The sequence below is a fragment of the Bicyclus anynana genome, chromosome 5 (assembly GCF_947172395.1).
Source record: "Bicyclus anynana chromosome 5, ilBicAnyn1.1, whole genome shotgun sequence".
In the NCBI taxonomy this organism is placed as follows: domain Eukaryota; kingdom Metazoa; phylum Arthropoda; class Insecta; order Lepidoptera; family Nymphalidae; genus Bicyclus; species Bicyclus anynana.
The window spans coordinates 8,956,346-8,975,582 of record NC_069087.1 but is presented as its reverse complement, the minus strand read 5'-3'; the positions used below and the strand labels follow the sequence as shown (position 1 = coordinate 8,975,582).

At 34.1% G+C, this 19,237-nt stretch overlaps 2 protein-coding genes across 2 annotated transcripts in view; one reads left to right on the top strand and one right to left on the bottom strand.

Annotated features, from left to right (window-relative positions):
• Nucleotides 1-1,188: 1,188 nt before the first annotated feature.
• Nucleotides 1,189-13,957, top strand: LOC112050104 (sorting nexin-29). The gene is made up of 12 exons (XM_024088257.2): nucleotides 1,189-1,302; nucleotides 1,379-1,423; nucleotides 1,671-1,837; nucleotides 2,459-2,586; nucleotides 3,302-3,443; nucleotides 3,528-3,631; nucleotides 3,716-4,445; nucleotides 4,972-5,095; nucleotides 5,260-5,430; nucleotides 6,069-6,209; nucleotides 7,425-7,552; nucleotides 8,388-13,957. The coding sequence occupies exons 2-12, from the start codon at nucleotides 1,421-1,423 to the stop codon at nucleotides 8,479-8,481; spliced, it is 1,932 nt and encodes a 643-aa protein (XP_023944025.2). The 5' UTR covers nucleotides 1,189-1,302; nucleotides 1,379-1,420; the 3' UTR covers nucleotides 8,482-13,957.
• Nucleotides 13,958-14,255: 298 nt separating this feature from the next.
• Nucleotides 14,256-19,237, bottom strand: part of LOC112050103 (kinesin heavy chain) — a 31,026-nt gene continuing 26,044 nt past the window's right edge. Inside the window, exons 18-19 of the mRNA XM_024088256.2 lie at nucleotides 18,817-18,930; nucleotides 14,256-17,793 (exon numbers count right to left, since the gene is read on the bottom strand). Of these exons, the coding sequence (XP_023944024.2) occupies nucleotides 17,783-17,793; nucleotides 18,817-18,930 (125 nt within the window). The 3' untranslated portion in view covers nucleotides 14,256-17,782. The remainder of the gene's footprint in view (nucleotides 17,794-18,816; nucleotides 18,931-19,237) is intronic.

Here is a 19,237-nt window from a genome sequence, read left to right as displayed (position 1 = left end):
GAAACACTTATTGACCTTATAGCGGTCGGATTACCGAATTATGTGGGGGATCAGATTGATCGAGCAGCTTTGAAAAGTACTGAGGATCTTTACTATGAAATTGGAAAATTAGAACACCTTGTAAGAAAGAATAAATATGACAATAAAAACAGTATTTGCTCTGACATTAAATTAAATAAAAAAGAACAAACAAAACCATGCCCCATATGTGTGAAAGAAAAAAAGGGGAAACGTTACCATTTAATGGAAAATTGTTGGTTTAAGGATAAAGATAAAACAGGAGTTGTTAAAACTGTAAATAACTCTGAATTGGAAGTTGAACTGAAATCAAGATACACTAAAGACGATCTAGAAAGAGACAGAAAACTAGCTCTGGAAAACACACTAAAATCTCACAATTATAATAAAAAAATATTCGACCAGAATAGGCAAGAATATAGATTGAAAATAGGAGATAGAGTATATGTAGAAAACGGAAATCGTTTAAATAGAAAGAAAACCGATGAATTAAGAATTGGACCGTTCAAAATTGTACAAAGGATTTCCAATTCAATCTATGAAGTTGATACCGGCCACAAAAAAGCGGAATCAAACTTTTATCATATCACGAAACTGTATCCTGTTCTTAATGAGAGAACAATTATAAATTAGAGAACATTATTTAGATAAAGTTCTTTTTTAAGGGGGGGAGATGTAAAAAGAAAACCTCTTTAATATTATTTCTTTTTGGTAATTTACTTTTTTTTTTCATGACATTGTCACATTTGAAATATTCGATATATTATTATTGACTTAACAGCAAAATATTAAAATTTTTATTAAAATATAAACTAAATGTAAATAATAGCGTTGAATGTTGTTTTTATATTTTATTTATAGGTAAGTTTTAGTTTAGTATTTAATTTTATAATTTAATGTAAAATATTGTAAATAACAATTATATTTTATTTATAGAAACACAATCAAGCTTTTATTACTACTATCACATTTATGTGAAATAATTATCATTATATATATATAAAAGCTCTAATGTAACGAAGTTTCAAATGATTTTGCGTACCTAATAACATTATCCATTATGACCACATTGTGAGTTGTGACTGCTAAGTGGAACCTAGCATTGTAATAGTTGCACCCAACCACAGACCCTCCACAGACCCACTTATAAATTATCTTTTAAACGTGACACTGGCAGTTGTCATTGATGTCAATTAACATTGTCAAATGTCAAATAATAAAAAAACAAAAAATCAAACAAATAACAAAAAAAAGGGAAAAAATTCATGACTTTGAGTGCAAGAAGTAAATAAATTGTATTTCATTCTCATAATTAAAATTTTATTTTTATTTATATTTATTCCACCATTTCTTGTTTCAGAGTGTGGTAATAGGGTGCCTAAAAACAATCTACTGATGAATAATGGTAGGGGTTTTCTGTGTTTATTTAATTAATTTGATCGTTTAAAAAGCTACTGAAAATATTTTTTTGAACTGGCTCGGCTTTACTGACTACTAGTCTGTATGAATTTCTTCAAAATCTTGTAGCAACGTTGTTCAATTCCTGCGACAAACACCCTTCGAAGCTATAATAAATTGTCATTGAGCAACCAATGTTTTGTATATTTGTACCACTTAAATGATTATAATGGTCTTGGCACTTTTAATTTCAGAATAGTAAAATACTGAATACTATAGCTAACGCGATTGATAACAAGGATGAAGTCAAGAAGCGTATAGATAGTGGTAAAAACGCACTCCGTGAACTGCAAGTTTGTATTGAAAATTGCCAAAATCGTTTTGGAGGTAAATCTGAACTGGCTACAGAAGATGATATTAGGTATTCAAACTCAGATTTATTTTAATATACACACAAATACTATGCTTGCATTCATTTCCATCAGGCATGTTTGTATGCAAGTCCAAGTCTATCTAGTATAAATAAACAGTGTAAACTCTACATAGCACTACCCCATACAATGACACACTCCCTAAAATCTTGAAGGTAGGGGTAGGGTAGTGTAGAGTAAGGGCAGGGCAGGGTAGGGGTAGTTGAAAGTTTTCATTGAGTTTCATGCAAACAATATTGTGGGAGTCCGCTTGTATAGATTGAAGTTTAGGATGTTGTAACCAGAATGGTCTAATAAATTTAAGTCTTTAAATATAACTGTGTCTATCCTATAGCCCAAAACATTTGTATTACTGAACAAACTTTGTATTTCTGAACACTCTCTCTTGTGTCTGAAAGTCAGTAAGTATTATATGTATAGTTGGCTTTACATTGATAATGACCTAAATTTTGCTGAAGTTTAACCAACTGGAAAGCTATTAAACATCCAAACTAATGTATCATCGTCATTGATTTAAACTAATGTGTAATGTTTAAAGGAAATTGAGATAATAATGCTTATGGTAATATTTATATAAATATTATGGTAATATTTCTTTGTTGAATTTGTAGGATAGTGAATTTATGTGAAAAATGGGAAAAAATCCTCAGTCATGGGCTGAAGACAAATCTTTCAAACTCAACTTTACAAAATCTTGTATCTGCTGGTCTTAGCTTCACATTTAATATAGTAAATATTGGTAAGTGTGAAATATATCTAAAGACATACTTTTCTAGATTCTCTTTGCTAGTAAGATTTTTTTTTAATAATATTATGGTATAAAGATATATAGTGGACCCCAGGTAATTCTGCCCTTGTCTAATCTGACACCCCTGTATTCCAACCTGACAAATTCCAATCAATATTGGTTCCAATTGATATTGGTTTTTAGTTACATATTTTAGTATAATTATGTACATTTCTTCTCGTACACAATTATTTCTGTATGTAAAGTTTAGTTATAACTTTTTATAAGTTCTATAAGCATTATTCAAGTTGTGTTGATTAATTTACTAAATTCAACATTCATTATATTAGTATGAACCGTAGAATCTTATCATTTTGATCTGTAATTTGTCAGATTACAAAGCATTTTTTATAAACAGAACTTTAAAAAAAAAAATATAATCTAACAAATTCTAGTCTTATATCTATCACTATAATGATACATACTCTACAGTGTATTATATTAAACACACATTGTGATAGTGTCATTGTTTTTCAGAAATCTATTTTATCCATGATTATAATTTTAATGAAACAAAGCCTATGTTTCTCTACATATGCTGTTCCAGTCAAAACAAAATCTACCCATGTTTACAGCAGATAAAAAATTTAAATAGTCTTAGGTGTATTACCTTCTGATTGCCTGACAGTAAAGTTTGTAACATTTTACTTGATTGTGTGTGTTCTAGGAAATTCATTATGGAGTTACAGTTGTCTTCATTTAACAAAACATGAAAAAGAGAGATTCAAGATACTTACAAATATAAACACTCCATTAGGTTACTTTAGAGCATTCCTTCGTGCCTCACTTAATGAAAGATCTCTGGAAAGGTAAAATACTTTTAGATTTATTTCTTTCATTCTTTGTTTTTTTTTAATTAAATTAATTTATTTAGTTATTATTTCAATTATCAGGTATTTGCAAAGCTGGATATCACATGGACTACTTGTAGAATATTATGATGAAGGTGCATTTCTAAGGAGCTTAGAATCAAGTTTACTACCTGGTTTGGCTGCAGGTACTATTAAACATATCAATATAATAATGTTATACTCTTCTAATTATCGTTATTAAACAATGATTATGATTTTTAATGTTGTAGCCTTATCATCTGTTTTGTTTGCGTTATCAATCGACAGAGCAGAACTGAATGAATCACAACAGTTGAACCATGTAAACAAAGCAGAGCTTGTTATACCACTGCCAATGCCAGTGAAAACTTCCACTAATTCTAAAAGGAAACCTCTTAGACAAGTCATATCGTTTGACAAGGTTGAGAAGAAAAATGAAAAACTACGAAAACCTATTGAACCTATTGAGAGTTCTGGTGAATATTCTTCCAGCAGTGCACCGGCTACTTGTTTGAACTCTCCAGATGCGAAAGTAGTGGTGAAAACTGTTTCTGTCAGTGAACCAACAAGTTCAGATTGTAAAACTGGCATCAGACACTTCTTCCCTGATAGTGTTAAAGCGATAGAGAGCCCCTTACAAATTCTTTCCAAATTATCTGAAAGTGCCAAAGAAATATTTTCAAGCTCACAGAGCAGTATAGATAAGAATAATATTGCTAAAGATGATTTGTCAGATCTGAGTGTAAATTGTATAAAGATATCAGAAAGTGACAGTGAAGAGGTGGCGGGCAGCATTGACGGCAGCACTTCCTGCTTGGAACTGTGTTTCACTGAAGACGAACACGACGACAAGAGTCTGAACTCTGTTTTGGAGAACAGAGAGAAAGATTTCATGAACCTACAGTTGATGTACAACCAATTTGAAGCTACAAGTAAAGAGAAAATACAAAAGCTGGAGAAAAATGTTGTCGAATTGAGCAAGTGAGTTCATATTGATTAATGTTTGTTCTTGGGAATAGATCGGAAAAAATTAAATCATTTGTTTCAAGTATCCTCTCTGAGCCTTCATAGCGTCTTCGCAGGCGAAGATAACGTCCCTCTCCCAACTCACGATCTCGGGGGCGCCATGACACTCAGGCCCTTCCAGAACGACCCTCTAAACCGAGGTCCGAGTCTGAGGAGACGCCCTTAGAGATTTCTTTCGCCCATCTCTCCTGCTTCTGCCTTAGGGCCCCTTCAGGCGATACGTCTACGCTCGCCCAAACACCGCTGGGATCCCATTAAGGAGCCTACGGCACTTCATACAATTATGGAAATAAATCTTTCAGTGTATATAGAGTTTGGTCTCAAAAACAAAAAGTTTTGAATTTGAACCCCATCTGTTGCCATATTGTTGTTTCTAGCACAGACTGTCACTGTTAAAAGGGAATATTGAATATGTTTAAATGAGCTGATAATCTTATATTTAAAAGAAAAGTTATTGATGAAAAATCTAAAACTATTTCAGGGAGAATGACAGACTAAAGGATCAACTAAGAAATTATATGTCAGCAGTGGAAATGGGTATTGCACTAAAAAGTAGCAATGGTCATGAAGAAGAAATTAATCATTATGAAAGAAAATTAGTACAGGTAATAATTTATGATAATAATAATATGATAAAAATTGAAGATATTTTTTTTTTCAATCTAGTAGAACAATAATGTACAATTTAAGACCATTTTTAAAGAAGTGTCAACTCGCCTATTTTATGCTTATGTACCTATTAATTGTAAGAAACGTTTATTATTGTTAGGTGGCCGAGATGCACGCAGAGCTTATGGAATTTAATCACCACCTGCAAAAAAGATTACAAGACTTGGAAAATTCTGGAATAGAAGTTCTAGAGATGCCCCAATCCAATGTCAAAGCGTACATACCTAGCGCTTTTCTAGTCGGCAAATCACAGTCCTATCATGTATATCAGGTAAACCTAAATTATATTTATTCAATGGTTTTTATATATTTGGCGATAACATTCCGCTTGATTGGATTTAGCATGACGTTAAGTAACAAGTAGGAAATGATAAAGTAAATATGGCAATGCGCTAACTTCGAAGTGCTATGGTTTATACAAATCAACAACTCTAGATTGTATCATATCGGAACTCTAAAAAGCTGATTAGACTATACGATAAATTGTACTATTATTTTGTGGTAGAGGAAACACCAGGACTTGTGACCTTGAGAGTAGGTTTAAGGGATCCTTTTAGAATGCATCAACAGTCACCTTCCCTGCCTGACATGTTTTCCATACCCACACCAAACAATTTATGATAAACAATAATTAGGTACAATACAAAACATTATTGCACAAAATCACTAACGCAACTGGCAGCGTGACGGTGTCCACGTTGTGTAACAAACAACTAAGCTCAAGTCTTATTTATACCTACACTGACACCTAGTTATCCACGGCTTAAGACGTCTTATTTTTCCCAAATTATCCATATTAATATAATAAATATAAAGTCCGATTGTCTATTGCCTTTTTACAGCTAAACTAATTTAGATGAATTTTGGTACAGAGATAAATAGGTCTCACATTTATTGTTTAACTTTCAGATATTTCTTAAAATTGGGCAAGAAGAATGGAACGTGTATCATAGGTATGCGAAGTTCTATGAATTACACACACAATTAAAAAAATGTCACCCCGACATAGCAAATTACAAGTTCCCACCAAAGAAGACGCTCAGGAAGCGGGTATGTAACATATTTTTGATATACTTAACAGATCAACAAAAATAATGCCTTTATTTTCTAGTCTCAGGCCATATGAGCACGATCCAACTAACTATAATAGGGATGATGACAGTTTTTTAAATTGTATATAAATTAAGAGTATACTAATAGTAAAGCAATTTTGTAAAAGGAACAGGGTATCTGCGATCATTACTTTCGGAGCTACAGGGATTTAAAGAGTCAGATTTGCGGCGCTGCCGCGGATCCCTGAATAACGCCCTATACAAAATGGCTCGAAAAAATGACGTCATAGGCAATGTAATGATCGTTAGATTTGTATGCGCGTTCAAACAAAATTACTAATATCTTTGTTATTTGTGCGTTTATCTTTATAGTTCATTTATTAAAAAATGTCACATTTAATGTAAGGAAGCTAAAACTGTATAAATTTTCATCTAATTACGATAAAAAAAATTTAATAGTTTTTGAAATTTTATAATCTCATTTATTTTGCAAATATCCAGACAATCTTTGCTTTTTATGTATAAATTAGTTAATATTGACCTTATTTACCCGAATGTATCATAAAAATCAATATATTCAAACCTAGTCATCATCCCCATTATCTAATCTAATTAACTATTCAATATACACTGTCTCTGTCAATATATATCTGTCTCATAATTAAAAAAATCAATGATCAACTCACTAAGTTCTACTATAACATTTAAGCATAGGACTAACAAACAATCTCAGGAATAAATTATGTGAGGGTGCTCAGTTATTTAACAATCTGCCAAACCCCATTAAAAAGTTGAATAACAACTTATAAGCATTTAAGAAATCGATTAAACCCTACATCCTCACAAACATAGACAAAATATTAAAAAAAAGAAACAATGTTATTAAATTTTTTTTACATGCATGCTGTCAGCAAAAATGATATGTTAAAAGTGAACAGTACGTTCTTTATTGGACAAATAACAATCTTTAAAACGATCTAACGTGTAAACTGCGTCTATGAAATCGATGTTTTATTGTGTTAAAATTACACGTGTGTATTACGAATAAAATGTGTATAGTTGTGTGTAGTGTAACAACACAGAATATTTATTGGTGTTAAATATTTAACCCTTCTCATTCTGAGAGGAGACTCGTGCTCAACAGTGAGCCGAAAATGATGATGATGATGAATGATGAGTGGCACTATAAAGTGAATACGTGCGCGGTGCTCAGGACGCGCGTCTGGTGGAGCAGCGGCGCGCCGCGCTGCAGGCGTACCTGCGCCACGTGCTGCTCGTGCTGCCCGAGCTGCGCAACTGCTGCTCCAGGGCGCAGCTCGTCACGCTGCTGCCGTTCTTTGGGTAAGCATCACCGTCATCTATACTTCTATACTAATATTATAAAGTTGAAGAGTTTGTTTGTTTGAACGCGCTAATCTCAGGAACTACTGGTTCGATTTGAAAAATCTTTCAATGTTAGATAGCCCATTTATTGAGGAAGGCTACAGGCTATATATTTACAAAACGGAGGTCCTGGGTTCGATCCCCGGCTGGGCCGATTGAGGTTTTCTTAACTGGTCCTGGTCTGGCTGGTGGGAGGCTTCGGCCGTGGCTAGTTACCACCCTACCGACAAAGACGTACCGCCAAGTGATTTAGCGTTCCGGTACGATGTCGTGTAGAAACCGAAAAGGGTGTGGATTTTCATCCTCCTCCTAACAAGTTAGCCCGCTTTCATCTTAGATTGATCACTTATTATCAGGTGAGATTGTAGTCAAGGGTAACTTGTAAAAAATAAAAAATAATATTATCTTGTGAAGACAAAATGTCAAAAGCGCCCGAACCGGATATATTATATATATACCACTCTGTCGTAACGAAAAGACGACGTTTCCGGTTCGGCACTATTGGTTGATTTGTCTTCCTTATGAGGTCGTTTTAGTATTACGTAAACACTATAGGGGGCGGGGGTCTATGTTTTGCTTATTTTTGATGATATTTTTTGGCGCCCTTCGTGGCTCGCGCCGCTAGTGTGCGCAGTGTTGCATTTTCAATTTTAGGCGTTGGAAATAGACCTTTATTTAACTTCATACTATATTTGAAAGCTTTTTTAACGTCCATTAAAATCTCTCGTGCGAATGGGGGCTTAGCGTTTTATGTTCTGTGGTCTTTATCGTAGCTGTGTTGTTTTTTTTTTAGAATGTCATCATCTAGCACCAAAGAGAACGGTTCTAATCGAGCTCTAACACGTCAACAATCCAGCGAATCGGTGTCAACGTTCAATGCACTGTGATCATTGTTTATTTTAATATAATTTATACATAAAAGCACCTTAAATTTTAGGTAACAACGCAAACAGACCATAAAATTATTGATATTTTATTACATACGCGATAAAATGTTACTGTTAAGTATTTTTAGTTAAGTTGGATGTAATATATTTTCAAAATAAATGATTATGATAGTTTTTTCCATTTTTTGATGACGGTTTTGGTTTGGTTGTTGTATTGAGCCTCAGACCAATTACCATAGGACCTGCCTCGCTAGACGTTACTCCTCTGTCATAAGTATATGATCACGATCTAATGTTTTTATACAAACTACTTCTATAGAATCAATGTTTCATTGTGTTAAAATTACACGTGTGTGTATTACGATTTAAATTTATAGTTGTGTGCAGTGTAAGGACACAGGATATATTTATTGTTGTTAATCTGTGATAACCGGTGGTGAATTTACCTCGTCCCCCTCAAAAAACGACAGACAATTTTGTTAGTGAATTTGATTGTGATACAAGTCCAATGGTAATTGGTCTGAGTAGTAAGCTATAGGTATTTAAAGGCGTAGAACAACCAACAATTGCATTTGGTGTGTGAAAATGGAAGAACGTCAGTATTGCAGAAATCTATACAAATATTACAAAGAGGTATAATAGGGGGGTAATATCTGGATCTACTTAACCAATATTATAAATTATTATACCACTAGAAAGCTATTTGTGAGTATCATATTCTTTATCCCGTATTCTCACGAGAACGGAAACTACGTGGATGAAACAGGCGTCGGCTAGTATAATATGTTATTAAATTATCCAGCGAGTGGTTGTTAAGCAAAGGTTTTTTTGATATTGATATCTAGCGTTTCTGTGTAATGTAACGTTGCATTGATATGCTGAGTTTGATTTAGTTTAAACAAACATGCTCATCGTGACACCTTAGACTTTACTTTAGTTTACCCACAAACATGCTTATCATATCACCTTACGATTTCTTTAGTTTACCCACAAACATGCTTATCCTATCACCTTATACGTTACTTTACTTTACACACACGCATGCTCATCCTGTTACCTTACACATTACTTTATTTTACGTACAAGCATGCTCATCCTGTCACCTTACACTTTAGTTTACACACAAACATGCTCATCCTGTCACCTTAGACTTTAGTTTACACACAAGCATGCTCATCGTGTCACCTTATACTTTACTTTACCCACAAACATTGTTATCATATCACCTTACAATTTCTTTAGTTTACTCACAAACATGCTTATACTGTCACCTTACACTTTAGTTTACTCACAAACATGCTCATCCTGTCACCTTACACTTTACTTTAGTTTACACTCCTTATATGGGCCAGACGAGTGATCAGTCCTAACTAGGGATCCCACTCACACCATTCTACCCAAATCCCGTAGTATCCTGTCACCTTACACTTAACTTTAGATTACACACAAATACGTGCTTGATATCAAATAATTGTACATGTATATGTATTTATGAAAAAAGTAGTGTGATTATTGTGTGCAAAATAGGGCATATTGTTTGGTGTGAAATGCGCATATTGTAACATAAGGAGGTATATGTAGATTTTGTCAACTATAGCGTTTTCCTATGTGAGCATACAATACATAAGTAGTACATTCGTTTAGTTATCGCATTTGTGTCATATGATATAGATATTTCCCCATCAGAGCGAAAAATATACTTGGACGATTGAGTCTTGACCTTTGAAGCCCGCTACCTGTGAGGCTATTCTGTAACGATGTTTTTATCACTTCTACAGTGTAAGCTTCGATCTCGTATCTATCGCTCTCTGTCTATAGTACTGTGTTAGATAGAGAGAGATTAAGGTGATTTCGTAACTCGCAGTTGCGAGTTATACGAAATATCGTTACTGAATAGCCCTCCTGGTCCAAACTCCAGATTCGCCTATTGTTCCTATTTACCTTCGGTATTAGGAGCATGGGTGCACATACATTCTCATAGCAAAGTTTTTTAAACCAAAAGAGTTGTGTGTCATCCGTTTTGTCATACGCCTTCCACCTCTTAGGCCGCGCTCGGACTAGTTTAGTATTTTAGTCCAGTACGAACGACTTCTGGGCGGTAAATTGAAAAATTGTTCGTACTAGACTAAAATACTAAAGTAGTCCGAACTAGGCATTATGTCCCCCGCATACACACTGTTGCCAACAAAGTTAATATTTAATGTTTTTAAATATTATGAAATAAAGACCACCGCCGTATTTGTGTCCGCGATAAACTCAAAACTACTAAATCTTTTTTCATTTTTCAAAAATGTTCATACCATTTCACTGTTAAAGATTTTGTGATCGATGAACGATCAATCTTCAATCATTAACAACTCGTATTAGGCTCACTGTTGAGCACGAGTCTCCTCTCAGGGGAAGCGGTTGATAAAGAACGATAATTGTTTCTTTGAAGTTGGAAGGGTCAGAAGTATCTAAGAGGGAGAAGCCGCGGGCGTCTCTTAGTTAATAATATTGCGTGTATGCGCCCCTATTGTGCATAGGACCGTACTGATGTAATGTATATTATTATTGGCAATATTATTGTGTGTATTGTCCGGATTTCCGGGATATAATTATTAAATAATAGGTATAATATACAGGGTGCTGGAGAATATTTCCCATAATTAAAATCTTTTTATGTTTCCATACAAAGTAATTCAAATAATTCCGACTATCCATGTAACACACGCCTATCTATTTTTTTTCTAACCCTGCATTTTTAAATTTTAAAGTTTGGCTACGTCATAATTATAAGGATGCGTATAAGGGACACATTTTAAGATCTATTTACAAAATAAATATTAATCTTAGACCACATGTTCTTTAAACATTTTTAATTAATTTTCGATAACGAATATAACCCCAGAGTTATGGGAAATACTTCCCAGCACCCTGTATAGTTGTCATTAAGTTTTATGACTACACGTCTTTATTAAATGCCTACGTAAGAAAAATGTTGTGGAATGAAAAATATTATGTGTAGGTATAATGTACTTGAAAACGTTGGAATTGAAATTAATCAATAGCAATATAAAATTGTAGACAAGACTAACGGAGTGCATGTTACTGCCCAAGTCTTAAGTAGATCCCGAATAGAAACATGGGACTTCTTCACTATCGAGCTAATAATGTAGTTTTAGATTTTAATACATAAAGGTGAGTGCGTATTGATTAACATGTTCTAAAATGTTTTCATTAACAAAATGCTCGTAGAGATTAAAATTATTGGTTTTAATATTTTCTATACAGGGTGTTGCGGAAAAATTCCCATTACTTCAAGGTGTTGACAAGTCCACTTATAGAAGCCGAACTGCATAGCTAATTTTTTTTTAACTAAAAAAAAAACTTTTTATATTTTTCATACAAATTAATTTAAATAATTCTGACTTTCCATGTAACACACGCCTTTATCTATCCTGGCATTTTAAAATACGTAATCGTAGTGGTAAGACTGTCGATATCGACGAGATATTGCAACTGACATTCCGCACTTCACTAGTAAGCTACTTCATGATATTTATCAATGAATAATTTCGGCTAGGTCATAATATAAGGATGCGATATATGGGACACAATTTAAGATCTATTTACAAAGTAATATTATTTACTCATTTAATATAGATAATTAATTAAAAATGTCAAAATATTCATTTGACATTTTTAATTAATTATCTTTAAAGAACATAACCCTAGAGTTAAGGGAAATACTCCCGAGCACCCTGTATACATATAAATGATTTTTTTGTATTATTATCTAATAGAAATAATAGCCCAGTGGCAGGAGGCAGTGGCGTGCGCGAGAATTTTAACTAGAGTAAGCATTAAACATAAAAATTATACAAACTGTCTTCTTTAATACGGATTTATAATAATTAATAACCAGGGTAGGCAAAAAAAAATGCATTTTTGCATCTATGAAGTGCACGCCACTAGCCTATTCAAATAGATCGATAAAGATGATCGCTGATATTGTTAAATATCAATATTTTATAACATGTTAGGTGATACCAAAGATTTTATACTATTAGATATGTCGTGTCTTAATTTCATTTAGTCGCATAGTAAACAACGAAAGGTATTTTAAAAATAATACCTAAATATTATCTACAATGTCGAGTTACGTGTTCAGAAAGTGTTTAAACTTATATACATTAATAGATAAGGTAAGTAAACACAAAATTGTGCATGTGTGCGTGCGCTCAGAAAAGTAGCTAAATTCGGATCACTTTTTGCGGTTAAATTATTTTATGGTATTTTCGTAAACATGTAACATGTCTATAGTATAAAATATCGTTGGGTTATACAATATAAACTCACCGTAATACATTGATACCTGTGATATCATTAGAGTAAGTAAAATGTGTGTTTAACTATTTATATTCATGTTGTAGTTTCTAAAGCACGAATTGTATTAACATGTGAAATAATATAATCGAAAAACTAAATTGCGTATGTATGTTTAGCCTGACTAGAGGAAAATGCCGCTATACTGTGGAAGGAACTAATTTGTTACAATAGTAACTTTTTGCTAAAAACTAGGTACATGTGGCACCCGCAAGCCAGGTTTTTATTTTTCTGGTCAGTCTTTACATTATTTTTATAAGTACATAAAACAGTAAAACACGTATGTTAATTGGTTACCATTTAGTTAATAATGTAATGTATCCAAGTATTCTTAGATGCAAAATTTTTCTTTTCGTCCTAAATTCCTCAGTGCTTGAAGACTAAAGTCTTTGATCGTGATATCTCATTGTACCCGAATGAAACGTGTAATTTCTACTAGTCAACGTAACTCAGTGAAATTGTGTGTCATGAATTGAACTGATGACGTTGGGATAGGTAATAAGTACTTTGATTAAGAATATTTTGTTCAGAGAACCGTTTTATTATGTAAATGAAGAAAAAATATAATGGCTATATGGGCTAGCAATCGAGAAAGGCAACTATGTAAAATTATTGGATGATTAGAAAACTATGTAGGTATATAAGTTTGGTAACATTTTAAGTAAATGATGTAGTGACCAAGGGTTGAATTTATATGACAGATATATGGAGTTTGCGCTTATTATAGTATACTGTATAGGAAGCAATACTTATGTAGTGTTGATATTTAAGTAGTGTTTTAAAGGTAGAGAAAAACAAGTACCTTTGAAAATCTATTTTCCATTAATTTCTTATATTATAATGTTTTAGAGGTAAGAAAACAATTACTATTTTTTAAAAATCAAATTATGATATTCCATACTAAGTAAAACTTCAAGTACATGAGCTGTATCATATCACTTTAATTAACTTTAACCATAACAGTTATAAGATGTTACATATATTGTAAAAAATTGATTGTGTATACACAGAGGTTTATTTATTTATTCTCATGATTTAAAAGTATGTCAAGTACTTCCAAGTTGTTTTTGTGAAATTAGGTATTTTACTTCAAATTAAAAATTCGCAATGAATAAGTATTTTATTGTGTTTAATGTTGTTTTCAGCATTTTGTAAGAAGTAGTCGTTAACAGCTGTAACTTTCAATATAGGTCAAAAAGCAGCTTATTTTTGTGTAATATTTCTATAAAGTTTCATGAAAATCCGTTTAGTAGAAGGAAGAGTACTTAAAAGCCATCCATCCTCACACTTTCGCATATTAGAATTGTTAAGTATTCCTAAGTAATATCAACAGACATCACGATGTCGCTTGCTGTTTCGTTCAGTTGACAAGGATTGAATGTTCAGGGTGAATAAAAGACGCTGTAGCAAATTAAATTCATAATTTTATTTTTATAATAAATAAAAATCAAGAAAACACTCGTTTTGAGAATTTTCCATATATTAAATACATCATACAAAAGATGTCAATACGAACTAAATCACTTGGTGCAAAGGCAAGCCTGTCGGTCGGGGTGCCGCGGGCTCCCCACCTCCACTTTGAGCTATCTATGCAACAGGCGAGTGAAACCGAGGATAGCCTCATTTTATCTACACATAACGAGGAAGAACTTATAGACAAACAAAAACTGCCTTCCACGTGGAATGCGTCTCTGTAGGCGAGTCCCAATTTCGAATGAAAAAATATGTATTTGATCATGATATAAAATGTAAAAATAGAGGTATGTAAAAAGCGTATACCACTTCAAAAGTGAAACATAAAAGTGATAATTTAGACAATACAATAAATAAAAATATTTAAATCAAGTCTATATAACTTAAGTATGAAATAATTTACTACACTTTACACCTAAATGATAAAATATGTATTGCAACACACGAAGGAGTTCTGGAACCGTCGAGTAAATCGCTGCTTATAATAACAATTTCAGTTGGTAATAATGAGTTAATCTCTCGATCAATAAACGTAATGGTTGTGATTCATCTTTGGTTTGCTGAAGCGGTTCCACAACTCCCCGCACCGGACTGCGGCCTGACGTGAATATTCCATAAGTACTTACATAAGTTACAGATCTACTATGAAGCTAATGCATCTTAAAAGCAAATAGAGAACTTCAACAAAAAGAAAGTCGCATTCGCATCAGACTTGTAATTAATTATATAGTTAAAAAAACAACTCATAAGCACAGGGGATCTGTCGATAAATAAAACACAATCGGCAAACTTGAACCGTGCGTATGCAATGGACGTGTACTACTTAGAAAGAAAGCTTTCACGTGAAGCTTTTATTTAATAAATACGTGACTACAATTACCGTGTGCAAGCGCAACTCTGTCACAAAATCACAGCTCAAGCTAACGTGTACACAGGAGCACTATATTAAATGACGGTCTAAAATAACGACGATGCGCATCCATGTCAAATGTACAGCCTGGCAAAAAGTGTAGAAATCATGGGGCGCCACTGTCGCCAATATGGCAACACAAATACGAGAAACGTTAACGTAACCAACATAACCTTCAAAGCCGACAGAATAATCACGAAAACACTTACAAAACATGTATAATAACTTCAGAGCTAAACATTTATAGTACTCTGAAATGAATACAAAACTGTCATCTCAGCCGTTTTTAGGTAAACATTGTCCAGATTCGACAACAACGTTTTGGCTTCGAATTCTGCGAGACATCTCTAATAAACGCGATATTATATACCAGGTAACACTACGGATTGTCATATTCATCTTGTGCCACAATAATATTATTTCACTGCCGATTATTAATTGACAGACTCTTGACAGCTTTTAACAACTGACAAGTTGAATAGTGTTGTAAGAGAGAAAAAAAAGTTAGTTCCGTTTCTACACATTTTTGCCAAGCTGTAACAACGCTGAGTGGACTGCAACCAAAAAAAAAAACAGTAGTTTTTCGCAATGATGTATCAAAAAAGAGTATTATTTTAGTTGAAAGAGATTTTCATATTGTTGTGAATACAAAAATCGCCCACTAAAATGTCGTGAATCCATCTGGCGCAATCAGTGCCTGGAAGCCGTGAACTTGCTACTTGCAGCAAGTCGCCCAGGCACGCACGCTCGCAAGACCAACGCTGTCGAGCCCATGGGGATACAGAAGTTACTAAAGCCGAGTCCAGACGTGTGTAACGCGTTATGTAAGATTACGTGTAATGTGGAGAGCACACGAACTCAAAGGAATTATCTACGCGAATTCCAAGAGCAGTTTCCAATAGTTGCGAGCGCTTTTGCGTTCGCGCAAAAACCGACAGTCGATGGATCAGCCGTTACATGTAATGCTCGTAGTGCCGTTCACACGTAGAGTTCATATTACATTACATGTTGCATTACATTACGCGTTACACACGTCTGGACCCGGTTTAAAAATATATTCAAACATTTTCTTATACATTTTCGAGTCCTGACCTAAAACACACATTGACACCTTCACATCGAGTTATTGTTCCGTTTTAACTTATTAAATGCTCGCATGTCGGCATAACAACTCTTATCACAATATATAAAAATATATATTAAAAGAAGCTTAAACTACTACACATTGAAGATGCACTCCGGGTATGCATTTGCCACCACACTTGCAATGCAACAACCATGAGGTTAATGTGATAATTTAATTTAATTTTTTTTTTTACTTTTTTGTTTCTTAATTTGTGCGGCAGCATATGCAAGTTTGCAAGTAACTCACAGCGTATTATTATCATATTGATAAATAGCATCGAGCAAAGTTCTGGCATCTAACGGAGAAGAAATGGTTTGTCTGCAAATACACTGGTAACTGGCTTGGTGATTTCTTTGTACTGACATTATGTGTCTCCCACTTCTTCCCGATAGACGCGACTACAGTATATTGAGTTTACAAAAAAAAAATGCAAGAAAGCCACTTTCGTTTAAAATAAATTTAATACTTGTCATTTCATAAAAAATATTTATTTTCATCTGTACCCCAGTACGGTAAGACTTGTTCCATTATGATCCAAGGTTCCACAGAGCATCGTAAGTTTGTAAAACGTTCCTTATGCTAAACATCAAAGAACTCAATTTTGTCTGCTTCCCTTGGGCATGCAAAGGAATGGAACAACCCGTACTGCACACCTAAAAGTTTCATAAGAGTAAAATCACTTCAAACCTTTGTCTAAAGCCTCATTTTACTTTAGTGTTAAAGTATCTCGTCACTCGAAAACTATCATCGTTAAGCAAGGTGTGCATCTCGTACCACTGGTATTGATCTAAGCCCTCATTCGCACGAGAGTTTATTTAACGGACGTTAAAAAAAGCGTTCAAATGCATTTACACGACCCTTTTTTATCGAGCAGTGTTGCATTTTCAATTTTGAGCGTTGGAAATAAACCATATTGTAACTTCATACTATACGCAACGCCCGCTAACGCTAGGTTTTAACGCATCGCTTTTTTAACTCGTGCGAATATTAAGCGACACCAAAGATTCAACTTTCGATCAAAGAGTAGACAAAATAATACTTTTCATGAGGAACCTAATGCCTAACTTGTAAGTTTAAACTGTGCCTATACATTACAATTATATTACTGTAATTTTTTTCACTTTTTAATTTATTTTTTTATAGCGAATCAGTATAGACACAGACTGACGATTGCTAGAAGCTATAATCTTTTAAATACATGTGCACTTATTGACTTTAAGATTAGACAGCTCGAAACGTTAAGCCTAGAGAACTACTATACTTTTTTTTTCATTATTTTGTTGTAGCTTATTTTTAGGCTTTTCATAAACATATAAGTAGAATTATATTATGGATATATTTCCGAGAATGAATATTTTGCCGCCTTATTCTAGGTACATTTATGAAGTTTCATTTAGATTCTCTATGACGTAACGGCTATCTCTTCAACTTTCGTCTGAAAATACAAATAATACAGAATATTAACATTTTACACACATAGATATCAGTACAATTATGATGAACATAATGCCTAAAAAAAAAACATACATACAGCCGAACGTAGAACCTCCTCCTTTTTGGAAGTCGGTTAATGAGCGTTACGACAAATCTTTTTTAAGACAAAAAGACCTTTAGCGACCAATAGCAAATTGAAAATATCACTTCCTATTTTGACCCAAAGCAATGATCTTAATTCTGCCGCTATTGGTCTACAATATGTCTTTCTCTTCACGACATATGTTGTCAGCGCATGTTAGGCATAGAGGGCAGGCCAAACTTCGACTCCGTACTGAATACGAGGCGTATTGGTGCGTAGTTTACAAAAACATCTCAACAGAGTTATAATAGTTGCACAGGGTGTTTAACTAGGGTATGCATTATACATAAAAAAATGGAAAATTCCTGCTCGAATGCAGGTTCGCAATGAGAATGAGTGCAGTGCACGCCACTGACGGCGTGCTGCAACGTCAGAGCGGGCTAGAAGTTGGACGCATACTATACATACATTGAGTTGACAAATGAATTTCAAAGGAGATCTCACTCGCGCTCTCGGCAAGTAATCAAGAGGTAAATACTAAATAGTAAACATTCCTTTATAATGGATGGTTACATACATTTGGATGGTCCTCGGTTCGATCCGCCCGGTTTTATTAAGGAATTAGGATTAATTTCGAAATTGTCTGTCAAGTCCAACTTCCTACTGTGGTGTTGCCAAAGGAAAAAGGAAGAGTTGGATTACCAAATCCCTCAAAAGCCGGCAACGGATTAGCACAGCCTCCATGTCACTGGACGGCATTTATACTAATATTATAAAGCTGAAGAGTTTGTTTGTTTGTTTGATTGAACGCGCTAAACTCAGGAACTACTTACTGGTCCGATTTGAAATTTTTTTTCCCCTTAATTGTATTCCTACGGGAACGGAAACCACGCAGGTGAAACCGCGCAGCGTCAGCTAGTAGTTTATAAATAGGTTACATACCGCGTGCGCCGACAATGATGGATTTCCGCTTGATGTCCTGCGCGGGCGCGGGCCGCACCACGCCGGCCGCGCCCGAACCCACCAGGTGCCCGCCGCCCGCGCGGATCGGTTTCGCTGCAAACAGACACATTACCGTTAACTATATATTTATATCAGCAAAATCTCTACATAACTTGCTTAACGTAACTGAGCCTACTTGAAATAAATTATTTTTGTTTGTGATTTTAAAGCTCTTTTTGGCCTCTAGAACTGCAGCAAATTCTATATTAGAGCGGGTATCCAAAGCTGCTCAAGTTGGATTTTACCAAATTTGGCTGACAGGGAGAACAACACGATCGGAGAAGGGTAGTGTTAATTTTCAAAGAATTCCTAAACCACAAGTCACAAGTCCAGAACTCTGCTAGGAATTTTACTCTCTACC

Excerpts from the sequence above, each read along its gene's own strand:
- LOC112050104 (XM_024088257.2), top strand. Across the intron at positions 4,446-4,971 it reads AATGTTGTCGAATTGAGCAA|GGAGAATGACAGACTAAAGG; the intron begins GTGAGTTCATAT and ends AAACTATTTCAG. Across the intron at positions 6,210-7,424 it reads AGAAGACGCTCAGGAAGCGG|GACGCGCGTCTGGTGGAGCA; the intron begins GTATGTAACATA and ends CGCGGTGCTCAG.